The sequence below is a fragment of the Oryx dammah genome, unplaced genomic scaffold, assembly GCF_014754425.2.
Source record: "Oryx dammah isolate SB20612 unplaced genomic scaffold, SCBI_Odam_1.1 HiC_scaffold_11229, whole genome shotgun sequence".
Classification (NCBI taxonomy): Eukaryota; Metazoa; Chordata; class Mammalia; order Artiodactyla; family Bovidae; genus Oryx; species Oryx dammah.
This window is the reverse complement of record NW_024080622.1, coordinates 2,648,276-2,664,124: the sequence shown is the minus strand read 5'-3', so window position 1 is coordinate 2,664,124 and position 15,849 is coordinate 2,648,276. Positions and strand designations below refer to the sequence as shown.

At 38.4% G+C, this 15,849-nt stretch overlaps 1 protein-coding gene across 2 annotated transcripts in view; it reads left to right on the top strand.

Moving 5' to 3' along the window:
* Positions 1 to 4,218: 4,218 nt before the first annotated feature.
* The window catches only part of LOC120861146 (importin-8), a 67,643-nt gene continuing 56,012 nt past the window's right edge, over positions 4,219 to 15,849 (top strand). Inside the window, exons 1-3 of one of the 2 annotated variants that reach the window (XM_040236784.1) lie at positions 4,219 to 4,528; positions 8,450 to 8,531; positions 14,103 to 14,259. In XM_040236784.1, the coding sequence (XP_040092718.1) occupies positions 4,445 to 4,528; positions 8,450 to 8,531; positions 14,103 to 14,259 (323 nt within the window). In that variant the 5' untranslated portion in view covers positions 4,219 to 4,444. The remainder of the gene's footprint in view (positions 4,529 to 8,449; positions 8,532 to 14,102; positions 14,260 to 15,849) is intronic. The other variant, XM_040236783.1, reaches the window with a different exon arrangement.

Genomic DNA, 15,849 nt, shown 5'->3' with positions numbered 1-15,849 from the left:
TAGGCTGTAGGAAGCATTACTACGAACAAAGCTAGTGGAGGTGATGGAATTCCAGTTGAGCTATTTCAAATCCTAATAGATGATGCTGTGAAAGTGTTGCACTCAATGTGTCAGCAAATTTGGAAAACTCAGCAATGGCCACAGGTGTGGAAAAGGTCAGTTTTCATTCCAATCCCAAAGAAAAGCAATGCCAAAGAATACTCAAACTACCGCACAATTGCACTCATCTCATATGCTAGCAAAGAAATGCTCAAAATTCTCCAAGACAGGCTTCAACGGTACTTGACTCATGAACTTCCAGATGTTCAAGCTGGATTTAGAAAAGACAGAGGAACCAGAGATCAAATTGTCAGCATCCGTTGGATCTTTGAAAGAGCAGGAGAGTTCCAGAAAAACATCCACTTCTGCTTTATTGACTATGCCAAAGCTTTTGACTGTGTAGATCATGACAAACTGTGGAAAATTCTGAAAGAGATGGGAATACCAGACCACCTGACCTGCCTCCTGAGAAATCTGTACATAGGTCAAGAAGCAATAGTTAGAACTGGATGTGGAACAACAGACTGGTTCCAAATATGGAAAGGAGTATGTCAAGGCTGTATATTGTCACCCTGCTTATTTAACTTCTGTGCAGAGTACATCATGTGAAATGCCAGGCTGGAGGAAGCACATGCTGGAATTAAGATTGCTGGGAGAAATACCAATAACCTCAGATATGCAGAGAACACCACCCTTATGGCAGAAAGGGAAGAAGAACTAAAGAGCCTTTTGATGATAGTGAAAGAGGAGAGTGAAAAAGTTGGCTTAAAACTCAACATTCAGAAAATGAAGATCATGGCATCTGGTCCCATCACTTCATGGCAAATAATGGAAACAGTGAGAGATTTTATTTTCTTGGGCTCCAAAATCACGGCAGATGGTGACTGCAGCCATGAAATTAAAAGATGCTTGCTCCTTGGAAGAAAAGCTATGACCAACCTAGAGAGCATATTAAAAAGCAGAGACGTTACTTTGCCAGCCAAAGTCCATCTAGTCAAAGCTATGGTTTTTCCAGTCATCATATATGGATGTGAGAGTTGGAGTATAAAGAACACTGAGCACTAAAGAATTGATGCTTTTGAACTGTAGTGTTGGAGAAGACTCTTGAGGTTCCCTTGGATTGCAAAGAGATCCAACTAGTCCATCCTAAAGGAGATCAGTCCTGGGTGTTCATTGTAAGGACTCATGCTAAAGCTGAAACTCCACTACTTGGGTCACCTGCTGTGAAGAACTGACTCATTTGTAAAGACCCTGAAGCTGGGAAAGATTGAAGGCAGGAGGAGAAGGGGATGACAGAGGATGAGATGATTGGATGCATCACCAACTTGATGGACATGAGTTTGAGCAAGCTCCGGGAGTTGGTGATAGTAAAGCCTGACGTGCTGTAGTCCATGGGGTCCCAAGGAGTCGGGCACTACTGAAGGACTAAACTGAATTGAACTGGTATTTAAAAAATATATAAATATCAAATAGTATGTAACCTTTTGGGATTGGCTTTTTGTCACTTGGCATAATTCTGATCTAGGATCCATCGAGTATGTTGTTGCCTGTATTGTTCCTTTCTACTGCTCAGTAGAATTCCATGGTATAAATGTGCCAGATTGTTTAACCACTGTTTTCCAGAGAGGCTGTACCATTTTAAACTCCAGCCAATAATATATTAGTGATCCAGTTTCTCTGTATCCTCAGTAGCATTTAGTTGTGTTATACAAAGATACCGTATATATATATGTATATATGTGTGTATATATGTGTGTGTGTATATATATATATATATAATATATATATACAGTAGAGTGTTGGATACCAGTGAGGTTTTAAGATGAGAACTAAAACTGTCTCTTGCATATATCAAGTGCACATACCTTAGTAACTAAGGGATTAGTGTTCATTTTTTGTTGGCAGTTTTAGTGGTAGAAATGAAGGCAGAAGCCTTGGAATAACTGATTGAAGCAAAGTAAGGAAGCAGAGACGAGGAATGAATACCATTCTTTGGAAAAGGATGAACAACAGAGTATTACTGCAAAAAGACTATTTTTAACTGGGGGAAATATTTTTAGGCTGAGGTTGAATCAGTGGAGAGAAACAGGTTGAAAATAGAGGGAAAATGTTTCACAAATTGTCAACCATAAGTGTAATAATACTCAATTCATTTTAATGAAAAATACAGAGATTTGTGGAGCAAGGTCCCAGGGGAATGGGAGATTAGGTTCAGACTGGAGGCAAGGAGGTGTAAAGCAGGGTAAAGTGAAAGTGAAGTTGCTCAGTCATCTCTGACTGCGATCCCATGGACTGTACCCTGCCAGGCTCCTCCGTCCATGGCATTTTCCAGGCAAGAATACTGGAGTGGGTTGCCATTTCCTTCTCCAGGGGACCTTCCCCATCCAGGGACTGAACCTGGGTCTCCTGCACTGCAGGCAGACTCTTAACTGTTTTAGCTACCAGGGAAGCCTGGTAAACAGGCTTAAAGCAGAGTAAACAGATTAATTTTTGTTTCAGTGATTAAGCCTGCTGATTTTGTTCATCTTTGCAGGACTCTGTGGAAAGAGAGGGAATTTGAAAAGAGTCTTGAGGGTTGGAACAGTTGCTGAAGTGATGCTGAGCAAAGGAAAGGAACAGGATTTTGGGGCCTAAGGAAAGAACACACATTTGTAACGGTATCAGTTTTCACATTGGGTCAAGGGTAGACTTGAGAAAGGACTGAAAAGTGATTGAGTTGGAAAATAGGTGTAAAGTAATTAAGGGAGACAGAGACGGAAGACAAGGTCTTAAACTGAAAAGAAGATATTGGAGTTAAGATTCCAGAGGTCAAGGAGTTTTAGATTCATGAAGTCCAAGAAAGTAGGATAAGGAAATAGTGTGAAGATGAAAGGCACCATGTTTCATAAAACCTTGAGTTAGTAAGGAGTTTGTAGTTTGTATTTTATCTTGATAATTGATGAGAAATCATCAAGGAAGGAACATGACAGTATTAATCTGTAAGAAACACTACTCTATGGAAATTCAGAGAATGGGCAAAACTGGAAGCAACCAGAGACATATTAGGCACTTTTGCACCTAGCTGAAGGACGTGATCCCATTTACAGCCCCTGTAGAGGGGAGAGTGATCAGGCTGCTAAGTTTTCTACCACAAAATTTCTACCTTCTTGATTGAACCCAGTTAACTGAACCATTGTTTCAATTATCTGCTCTGGGAAAGATCACACCTCTTCACATGTATTTTGCCCACAATCTTTACAAGTGTAATTAAACTTTTTCAGAGTAACCTCAGGGACAACTAGCTCCTTAATATTTTTATGCCATTGAAATTTAGGGGCCGGATATGGCCACAATGGGTGGAGACAGCATGCCCTTTCTTGCCTTTCACTACTTTTCTGAGACGATTTGGAAATTTTTCAGAAACTTTAGGCCTATAGTTTCTCTGATCTGGAACAGTTACTTTATATATTTTTGTTTATATTTGTCTCTTCTATCACACTGTGAGTTCCTTCTTAGTAACCTGCATTGAATTAATTTTGTTATAATGTGGTACCTAAGTATCTCGGTACTCTAGCTGAAAAATACATGTTTAAAAAACATTCAGGATATGAGTGAGTAACTGAATGAACGAACGATGGCTCCCACAGAGACAGCTTTGCGCTAGTGGTAAAGCACCCGCCTGCCAATATAGGAGACACAGATGAGGGGTCAGTCCCTGGGAAGGGAAGATTCCCTTGGAGGAGGGCGTGGCAACCCACGCCAGTATTCTTGCCTGGAGAAAACCAATGGACAGAGGAGCCTTGTGGGTACAGTCCATAGCGTCGCACAGAGTCGGACACGACTGAAGCGACTTAGCACGCACGCAGATCATCTCAGTTGTAATACCCAAAGAATTTTCAGACTAATAAAAAGTGCCATTCCACCCATATATGCTTAATTTGGAAGCAACTGTAAAGAGACACCTTGCGAGCTTGATTCTCCCAAAGGAAAATGGCAGGAAGTTCTTTTCCGTAGGGCAGCACGACGACCGCCTGTTGGAGCTAGTGAGCAGGTTTCCCTTCTGGAAAGAAGCCGAGACCACTTTCCGTACAGCAGCATGGTGGCCGCCAGAGGGAGCGGCCATAGCAGCATGCCCGGGGGAAGAGGCCGCCGTAAAGGAGGCGCCGTTTCCTCTTCTTACTTCTCCCGCCTCCCACCGGTGTCGTAAAAGGGTGAATGGAGAGCGAGTTGTGGGGGGTAGAAAGGGAGGACAAGGGGCGCGGAGTCAGAGTGGCGCAGCAAGTGGCTGCAGGTGGCGACGGTGGCGGGGGGTGAGGAGTGAGGTAGTTCAGGGGTCGCGGAGGAGGAAGCTGAGAGGGTCAAAAGAATAACTAAAGCGGCAGTCTGGCCTACTGGTCCGGGGGCCGCGGAGCCCCCACCTGGGGAGATGGACCTCAACCGGATCATCCAGGCGCTGAAGGGCACCATCGACCCGAAGCTGCGGATTGCGGCCGAGAATGAACTCAACCAGGTGAGGAGCGGGCCCTCCGCCGCCTCGCCGGGCTCTCCCTCTTCAGCGCCCCTGATCTCCACCCCCACCCGGGCCCCGACCCGGGACCCCGGACCGCGGACCTCAACGTGTCTCTCGGCCGGTTCCGTCCCCGCCCCCGCCCCCGGGTCCGGTGGTACCGTACTCCCCGGATCTTTTCTCAACGGCTCACGCACCTGTTGGCCGCCTTTGCATCTTTTCTGTCGTTTTTCTTCCCGGTGCAGTTTGTTCGGCTCGCCTGGTCCGCAGAAAGAAGCTTTAGCAAGCTTTGCTAGTGTTTTCGGGACGTGATTTCTTTTCCTTAAGTACGCCGAGTTGGTGGGAAAATTGACTTAAAATGCAAATCTGATTTCTTTTTTTCTGCAGACCCAGACCTTTTTAGGTGTTGCTGTAGGAAACCCTGTCCATTCGCCTGCTTCTGTGGGGTTTGGCAGGACCGATTACACTGAGTGGCAGAGTTTGTTGGAGCGCTGGGGAAATGCTGCCGGAAGAGTGCTTTGGGAAGAATAGGCAGTTTTTATGGTGGTAGTTCTTTGCGAAAGCCACGCCGAATAGTAAGAGTTGGTAGAGGTTTTTTAAAAAACGGTAAAATGTGTGAGACTTTCTTTTATCCCCTTTCCTTTATTCTTGCCAACTAGCTTTGACCTTGTTCCAGAGATGTCACCGACATTGGCAGATTTAATGATCCCAAACTCTAGATTGTATTTTCTTCCTCACCTGTAAGAATGAATCATAAACTGATCACTACAAAGTATGAATTAAGGTCTGCCCCTAGGATAGAGTGACAGGTTTGAGGTTGCAGTAATCCTTAAAATGTAAAGGAATATACCTGAATTAGTGGTTCTCAAAGTGCTGCCCAGAATGGGCAACGTCAACATCGTTTGGGAACTTGATGGAAATGCAAATTATGGGGCTTCACTCTAGACTTAAGGAGTTAGAACTTCTGGGGATGGGGCCCAGTTGTGTTTTAATTAACTAGCTAGGTGATTCTGTGCTTCCTAAAGTGTGAGAATGACTGTCTTAAGTAAATGTCCATGGATGGAATTGACTTTGAAGTGCAGATATCTCTTGTGAATCTTTGAAAGGGATTGTTTTAATGGGAAATCTGGGTGGAGTTAAGTGTGAATCCAGGATGAGAGAGTGAAAATAACTGACTCTGGAGAGAAGGTTGAGTTCAACTGACGCCTAAAGGGAGTGTATTAGTGCTTCAAAGAGAAAAGGACTCTCTCTCAGAATAGGGGAAAGTTAAGGTCAGTACCTGTCTCAGGCTTTGCAGAGTAAAAGTACTGCGTGTTGCTTAGTTGGAAGAGTAGTAATCCAGGCGTTGGTTAGGAGGAACAAAGCAAGAGCTGAACTTGCATTCTGCTAGTATGAACAGGGGAGTTGGCCTGTTGATGACCCCCTTCTCTTCACAATGTGGCCAGATGTTATTTTGATAGTGTGGACAGGGATCGTATCTTTTCTCTCTTGTTGTACTGCTCTGCCTCTGTTAGCCTATGCTTGTGTTGTTTCTGAGTCATCAGTATGTTAAGTGCAGCTGACTTTATAGAAGTGGAAAGGGAAGGTGGAAAACCTGCACACCTGGGAGAGATATTTAGGACCCCATCCCCTTTTCTTCGTGGCGTGTGCATGCTTAGTTGGCTCAGTCCTGTCCAACTCTTTGCCACCCAATGGACTGTAACCCACCAGGCTCCTCTGTCCATGGGATTCTCCAGGCAAGAATACTGGAATGGGTTGCCATGCCCTCCTCCAGGGGATCTTCCCAGGGATCAAAACAGTGTCTCTTAGGTCTCCTGCATTGGCAGGTCGGTTCTTCACCACTAGTGCCGCCTGGGAAGCCCCTTTGTTCCTGATATTTCAATCCAAATCCATACCAACCTAACTCTGCCCTGCCTCATATCCACCCAACTCATTACAGACAACAACTATGTCTGCAACTTCTAAAAGTAGGTTATTGCTGTGTCACTCATTTAGCATTTATATTTAGTATAATATAATGCTTTGGATTGTAATATGCTCTAAGTATTCTTTTGAATTGTAAGTAGAAGACCAAAGTATAATGTCGCATAACCTTCTAATAAATATGGTTTTAATGTCGCGTTTTGTATGCTTTATCCTTTACCACCACTGTAACATCCTTCTTTGTTGGATAAACCAGTGGGTAACCTACCACAGGGATTAGGGTCCCTCATTTATTTTAGTGACTGAACAACAAGCGTAATTTTTGAATTATCTTGTAATTGTTGTTCCTTTCATTCTCTATAAACTGCAGAATCTTAAATTTTTGTATATGAAGTAAATTCTTTATCTATAATTGAAACCACTGAGTTGTGTCTGACTCTTTGTGACCCCAAGGACTGCAGCATGCCAGGCTTCCTGTCCTTCACTGTTTCCCAGAGTTGCCCAAATTCATGTCCATTGAGTCAGTGATACCGTCTGACCATCTCATTCTCTGCCACCCTCTTCTCCTTTTACCTTCTTCAGTCTTTTCCAGTGAGTCTCTTGAGGCTCTTCTCATCAGGTGGCCAAAGTATTGGAGCTTCAGCTTCAGTCCTTCCAATGAATATGAAAAGAGTCAATATTTTAAAGATGTCAATTTTCTCCATTTTTTTGGTTAAACATTTTATCTCAGTGAATGTTATCATAAATAATAGGAAAGGTGATAAATTTAAAAAAAGGAGTAGTGTGCATAAACCTAGTGGTGCACCGAAAGGGATGCCACCATAGATCCAGGTTCTAGGGAGGAAGTAAGCAGAACAGACTCCTTGTGACATCGTCTGGCTTAGTCTCACTGAGAGTTTATGAGTCTTTTCTGGGAATGTCAGCAGGCATGGCCAAGCGTAAGCTCTGGGAATGTGGCAGGCCTGTAATGTGGTCCAGGTACTGGACATCTGGAGGGAATATGGTCAGAAGGAATAGGCTGCTTGCTCTCTCTGTTTTTTTTTGCATCTATAGTCATCCATGGCCACACTCAGGAGTAGGTCAGAGTAAAACATGTCTATGGGGAGAAATGGCCCAGGCAGTAGGCACTTCATCAGTGCAGGCTCACTTGGACACTGCTAAGTTTAAAAGATGCTCTGGCAGCAGAGGGCAGCTGGTGAAAGAGCTCTCAACCCTGTCTCTTGAGGTACATACACTGTTGCAATCTGGACTGGCATATGCAGAGCCATTGTTCATTTTCTCTGTTGGACCTTCCATTTTCTGTAGCCCATGTTTTCTTTTCATCAAAAGTACTAACAAAATTGAAGCACAAATAAGCTGGAAAGAAACACTTGTATAAGTCACTCGCCTGGAAAACTGCATTAACAGAGGAGCCTGGCAGGCTACAGTCTATGGGGTTGCAAAGAGTCAGACATGTCTTAGCGACTGAGCACAATGTATGAGTCAAATAAAAATTTGAAGTTTTGAATTCATAAAATAGCTCCTAGAATTTATTAAGAATAAAACAAATATTCCTTTTACAGAAGAGTGAGGGGAATAAAGATTTTGTGGAAGAAAACAAATAGCCAACCGACAGGAAAAAAAATTCAAGCTAGAATAAGTGTAATTTAAAATATGAATAAGGATGAAAAATTTTGAAGGAATGATAATGCTAACTAATCTCTATATTAGATAGATGGGCACACATATAATCTACTGTGGGAAGCATAAATTGCCACACCCTTTCTGGAGAACATTTTGACAATATATATCTAAAAAAACATGAAAGTGTTCTTACTCTTTTATTCATCGATTTATTCTAAGTAATTTTTTTTTGTATTGTAGTAATCTTTATTTTGCTTTGGTGAGTTTCTTTTCCTTTAAAAGTTTTTCTTTTGTTTGGACAGGAATGTATTCATAAGTGCTGACAGTTATTCACTTGTATTACCCTATTTTTAATAAAATATTTCTTTGTAATTTCAGTCTTACAAGATTATCAATTTTGCCCCCAGTCTACTTCGGATTATAGTGTCTGAGCATGTGGAATTCCCAGTGCGCCAGGCAGGTGAGTTGGTTTTTTCAGTCCTGTCTAAGATTATTTATGGGTAAAACTAGAACTAGAGTTTTATTTCATTTCTAAATATTTGCTTTCTTTGAAAACATAGGAAAAATACATGAGGTATTTCTCATGGCTTGAAAACTGACTCTTTTTTTCACTGGAAATTTAGAGGTTCATATGGAGCTCTTAAATCTCCCATAGCTTTTTCTGTCCTCTTCTCCCTTCTAGCTATTAATACAGTTCCTTTTCTCTATAACTTTGGCATTTTTCCTCTTAGTTTATTCAGTTTTAATAGCTTTATCTCCCTAATTTTTAATGATTCCTGGTGGCTTTGTGTTTAGACCCGTAGATTAACATCATGAATTTGTGTATATGAATTTGGCTCCATTCCATGTGTCAGATCATGGAGGAGGAAGGTTTGCACAGGTGTTCCTAACCACATGATGGGAAGCAGAACTTTTGTTATAAATGTGAACCTTGCTTTTGGGTCTGTGGATCTTAGGGTAGTTCCTTGATTTTTTTTATTGTTCTTCTTCCTTTTTTAAATGAACTGGTCATTACAAACCAGAAGGTTAAAAATGGAGCATGAAGAGTCCTGGAAAGAAAATAATTTCAAGTGAAGGGGATAAAATGACAGTAGCTAATTTATATGATTGAAGAGACTTTAAAAAAATTATGTGACTAAAGTAAAATAAAGTAAAAATAAAAATAAAAAAAATTATGTGACATACACTCATAAATAAATTTGGCAATATAGAAAAATACACAGAAAAAAGTAAAAAAATTACCCTACATTCATTACTCAAAAATGACCCATTATTAACATTAGGTGTCCATTACTCTGTGCATGTGTTCAGATAGAAGGATAGATGAACAATTTTATAGAAATGGAATTACACACTACATGCTGATAAAAGTAGTTTTACTTGAACATAACAGAATAAAGTAGGGAATCATTAAATTTTGGAAAAATATGTATGATTTCCTAAATGATCCCTTTGTGGTTAAATTATCTTATGGAAAAGATAAGTTTCTTATGAAAAAACTACAGAAAAACATTCATGCTGTAATTATTTTTACTTTAATAAGGTTTATGAGACTTCAGTGTAAGTTTTTTGAAATCACAATTCTTAGTTTAATTTTTGTTTTATAAAATAGGGCTGTTTTGAAACCACATTTTGCTAAATGGAACTTACTTTAATAACCTAAGTGTTTATAGGGCCATTGTGAATTTGCTATAAAGCTTTGCAATAGAAATAGTATTTTTAAGAATCTTAAAGCAGTTTATTAAATTAGTAAGTCTTATTTATATGACATACAACTGTTTCAAAAAAACAGAATTTATATTATTAGATTGCTCTTGAACCTACCCCAAGAGATAGCTACTACCAACTTTGGTGCATGGTTCTCTAATTCTTTTTCTTTTTCTGTAGATATGCTGATTTTAAAAAGTAATAAAAATCTGTTTGTACTACACATGCTATTTTGTAATTTTCTTTTTTTTTTTTTTCATTTAACCATATACCCTTGGGAGATCATTCCATATCAGTGCACATAGATACACTTCATTCTTTGTACAATTATTTAGTATTTCTTTTTTTTAAAAGAGACAGTATATTTCTGAGATTTCCATACTCCCATTCCTCTATATATTCTTTTTTAAAAAATGTTTATTTTTGTTTGGAGGATAATTGCTTTACAATGTTGTGTTGGTTTCTGTGGTACAATAACATGAGTCAACTGTAAGTATACATATAATATTCTCTTGAACCTCCTTCCCACCCCTTTACCATCCGACCCTTCTACGGAGCACTGGGCTGAGCTTCCCGTGTTATATGGCAGCTTCCCACTAGCTATCTGCTTTATACATGGTAATGTATATATTTCAGTGCGACTCTCAGTTTGTCCTATCCTCTCTTTCTGTATTTCTTTGAATTAGAACTACCATAGTGTATTTAAGCCATCTGATACTGGTGGGCATGTCCCTTATTGCCCCTTTTTATTGTTTTTCTTAGAGGCAATGCTAAAATGAACATCTTTGAACACATATCTCTGGATACTAGTGGAGATATTTTCACAGGATGAAACAAATGGAAATGCTAGGTTAATGATATTAACAATATTAACTTTTACAATTTTGAATCTTATCACCAAGTTGCATTTGCTTACTTTTTCTATCAACGGTGCATTAGAATGCTGGGTTTCCCATATCCTCACCAATTCTATACAACTTTGAATCTTAATAACTTAGGTAATTAAGTTTTAATATAAAATGTAATTAGCATTTAAAAGCAATTTTTATTTATAGTTTATGTAGATTTTAAATCTGTTAGCCACAGGACAGAGTTTCTCTTGGTTATTCATCATGTCCTAATTCATTAGGACAACTTTTTACTTTAGAGCATCCATTTTATTATACAGTCTGTGTATATACTGTGTAGAAGTCTACATTATAACTATCCTAAATTTAAGTGCCATTTATAAATTTTCTCTTCTGTTTAACCTATTATTAGAATACAAAGGTACCCCAAGAATCATGGTGATAAATTTATCATTTTAGCATGACATTTAAAACAGAATGTTGTGATCTTTGATTTTAAAAAATCAGCCTGTTCGTAAAAGTTATGCTATAATATTAAGTGGAAAGACATGGTTCTGTGAAATATTCAGTTTTTGATTTTTTTTTTTTTTGCTTGTGGGCAATTAATATTCTTGCTATTATCAATAAAGCTTGTTAGTAAGGGTCCTTTATTACTTTACTGGTAAGAAATGGGAAATATTTTAAATATTTTAAATATAATAGGAAAAATTCTTAATATTTTGATATTGGCAAGCTAAACAAGATAAATTTGTATGTTTGCTCCACTGTTTCCCTTTTGATTGGTAAGCTTAGTAGCATTATCAAGGTGGTAACTTCAGTGTTTCAGATTACAGAACCTAGAAATTAACAGGAAGTTGCTTGATTAGTCCAGAAGCCCTTCAAGATTCTCTTTTGTTAAAATTCATGTGTCTTATTTGTATGAAACTCTATGGCTCTTACTCAGAATCTATTTAATCTTGTTTTAGATATAATTTACACACTTCAGGACCTTATTTCTTAGCCTTTAACAGATTAATAACAAGAGACAGAAGGGGACAAGGGCTACCAAATTACTATGAAAAATAGAAAAACTTAGAAATATCGACTCAAAAAGCATAGCATTCCGCTTCACTAAGTTTGATTGCATCCTTTCCACTTTGATATTATAGAACTCAGTTGATCTGTGTGGTGGTGGTGGCTCTGGGTCCAGAACATAGAGCATACGTGATGATTCATTGTGTTTCAAAAGGGGAGAAATGCGTGTATGTTTTAAAGTTAATTTCAAACTTAAGATGCTGAAGTTATTTTTGCAGAAAAATTTTAATACTTAATTTCTTTATGAATGAGTTAAGATATTTGTTTTTACTTAGCTCTGGCATATGGTTAGATAGACATTTGAATTAAATGATTAAAGGGATATTTTTAGATTATTGGTAGAGTTTCAGTTATTTTTGGTACTTTCCCTTTATTATCTTTAGTAATCCATGATCATAAGCATAATTAATATTCTATTTTCAAATTATTACATTAAGTTCAGTTTTATTTTAACTAAGTGCATGTTTCTTGCAACCTATACAGTTTGTCAGTGTCTTTTATATAGTCCATCTCTTGTGGTGTCCCAGAATAAAAATATTTTTAGTTATAAAATTAATAGCATTTAATGAATAAATTATGAATAGGTCCATGATTTTACCATGTCTGTATCTTTGCTGACTGAAAATTGCTTTTTATTTTCAAGACTAGTTCTGTAGGGATTAAAATGGCATTGTGATTTTTCTTTTTGCAAAGATTAATCTCATGAAATCGGTCTGAACTGCTGACAGGTTGGACCATATTCTTAGATCATTTATTCATTTTTTCCAACAGTTTGTGTATTTTTATTGCCGATGACGGTTACATAATAAAATAAGTATACTGGGGTAAATGATGGTACTTAGTCCAGAGCCTGTGTGGTCTGACTTAAAAAAAGATAAAAACCCAAACTCTCACACATAGACACATTTCTCTCTCTCTCTCTCCTGCCTCCCTCCCTTCCCTTTTCTCTCCCTTCCCACCCCCCCACTTGCCCCCCCGCTTTCTCCTTTTCCCTCTTTCTTTCACTGTCTCAAATAATTTTTGTTTTTATTCTAAAAAATGAAAGTCTTAGGTGAAATTGTCTTTTTCAGACCTTTGTTGAATCAAAACTAATGAAAGAGGAGCTTATAGGATATCAGGTTCATAATTTCACTGGATTTCTGTTGTATTACAGCCAATGTAGAACATGTTTTGATTTAGTCTTTGTGGTATAATGCTTTTATGAGCCAGTTTAGCTTATGTTAAAATTGAGATGAAGGGAGGAATGGGGAAGAAGGGAGAGGAGAAACTTAAGGGAAGATAGTTATAATGCTTTGCAGGTCATCTCTCTTTATTTTTATATTTTATGTATAGGTAAGAATATGACATTATAAAAACATATGTATTCCCAGTGCTCAGCTGGGTTAGTGAGAAAGCTTTGCATTCCCTGTCAGAACTCTGTAGCAGTATATTAGCTTCTTTCAGAAGTCTTTTGTTAAATGTTACTGCTGCTGCTGCTAAGTCGCTTCAGTCGTGTCCGACTCTGTGTGACCCCATAGATGGCAACCCACCAGGCTCTGCCGTCCCTGGGATTCTCCAGGCAAGAACACTGGAGTGGGTTGCCATGTCCTTCTCTAATGCATGAAAGTGAAAAGTGAAAGTGAAGACGCTCAGTCATGTCCGACTCTTAGCAACCCCATGGACCGCAGTCTACCAGGTTCCTCCGTCCATGGGATTTTCCAGGCAAGAGTACTAGAGTGGGGTGCCATTGCCTTCTCCCTGTTAAATGTTGAAGGTAATTAAAAAAAATAGGAACCAAATCATTGATGATTGTACTTTGATAGAAATAAACAGATAAGAGATTTCCCGAGATTTTCCAAAAATGTTTGAAAGCTAATGTTCTTTTGTCTATTGTTATATTTGCAAGTGGCAAATATTTCCAAAGGGTTAGATAATAATTACCAATACTATAAAAAGCATACAAATTTCAAAATGGTAGTGTGGGATAATAATACTCAGTGAAAGAAAGAGAAAAGGCAATCTATGTGAAGGGCTGTAGAATTTCACCTGTTGTCAGTTCAGTATTGGACATTATGAACAGTATGACGCTCATGATCTGAAAATTTTTTAGTAGAGTTGCATTTAGACCATTTTGTATTTAGTATATAGGTACATACTTGAGTTCCTAGGTCATTTTTCTGTCATGTAAACTCTGGAGCTATATTTAATGAGATGTTTTCTGCTTAGATTTACTTTACTAGCTAAAGAGAAACTTTAAATTCTTATTCATTTTCCCTTCTCCATTTGGCTATTTATAAGATTTTCCATTTTTGCTGGGTGTCATATTTAGCATTGAAGGGTTTAGCCTTTCATGCTGTGCAAGGCTAAATGAAAGCCATCTTTTCACTACTGCTACATTAGCTTTTATTTTTCCTCTAATTTAGCTGCCATTTACTTGAAGAACATGGTGACACAATACTGGCCGGACCGAGAACCTCCGCCCGGAGAAGCAATATTTCCATTCAATATTCATGAAAACGATCGCCAGCAAATACGTGATAATATTGTGGAAGGAATAATTCGGTCTCCAGATTTAGTGAGGTACATTATACTATATCTGTGTGCTTTGTGGGAAGCACAGACTATGTGGATGGGGGAAATTAGTTTAATCATCAGCCTCAAGTTTGTTTTTTAAAAGAGATCCAAAGTAATGAAGATGGTCGCTCAATACAGTTTTAATTATTTGTTTTTGCATTTGTAATTCTTTGCTTTTATATGTATATATATAGAGAGAGTTGTTTTTTTGGCTGCATCATGTGGCATGTGGGATCTTAGTTCCCCAACCAAGGATCAAACCCGTGCCCCCTGCAGTGGGAAAGGAGGAATCTTAACCACTGGACCACCAGAAAGTCCCTGCCTCAAAATATTTTGGAAAGGATTTAGTTGCTATCAGTAGCCATAAAAAGAGTTAAAGCAAACATGTAACTAAAATTGTTGTGTAGATCCCTGTATGTAAATAACCTATGTTCTCAGTTAGAGCCTTTGACTTTTCACTATTTGCTTTTCTTTTCCCTGATACAGGGAAATTGACTTCTGGGGGTTTTAACTTACCACTTTTGTAATACTCTACCTATCTTTTTATTCATTTTTGTGAGCTGAGCATCTGTTCCTTTGAAGAAGATAGGATGGAGAAAGTATAAACTAGAAGTATCTCTGGTTTTTTAAATTTAGATTAGCTGCTGTAGAGTCCCGTCGACTTTCTCCGGTGATGGAAATCTTCTGTATCCATACTGTCTGATCCTTAGTCGTGTGGCTTAGAAGCCAGTGGTGTACTTGAAATATGGCTAGTGTACCTAAGGAACTGAATTTCTAATTTAATTATATAACTGGTGGCTGCCCTTGTTGGATAGCACAACTATAGAGTCAAAAAAATTATGCAGTCTTAAAATAGGAAAAACAAATTCTTTTCAACATGAGAGAGTGATTAGATTTCTTTAGAAAAGGCAGGAGGGAAACAGATGAATCCGAGGTAGGGAAACAGATGAATCCGAGGTAGGGAAACGAAATTAAATTCAAGAGATTAGATATAACTTTATCCCTGAGTGTGACAAGCATTGAACTCCTCTTTGTGCAGTTGTTTCATTAAGAGGAGAAAGGAGTTGTACTGATGAAAGAAAATAGTCTTTATTCTTGTTGGTTGCCCACATGCCCGTCTGGCACTGGCTTCCCTGTGGTACCATCATGTGTCCATTTCTTGGCAAAATCTTTACATTTTAAATCTCTCTGAATCTTGCAAGCAATGCTTCTACACAGTAATATATGAAAGGATGGCTGTTCATAGACATCCTTTGCTTGGCTTGGAATGAGAAAGGATTAAGATGGTCAACCTGAAGATGAAATTAAAAAAATGAAGCTTTTCATTTTTATTGAATACATATATGATCTGTTGGTTGTTTAGGAACAGCTGCTGGTGGCATAGGAGGTTATCTTTATCTTTATTATGAGACAGTTCTTTGTGGCTTTGCTTCTTTTATGTCCTGAAGGCTTAACTGTAACCACTCTTAAATAAATATTCTCAAAGTTTATTTAAAAGTACTGCAAAGGATCTTTTGCAGATAGATTTGGAGACACAAGGAAAAGGCATTATTTTGTTTGTTTCATTTCAGTGAATTCAAGTTTTTGGCTGTTGAA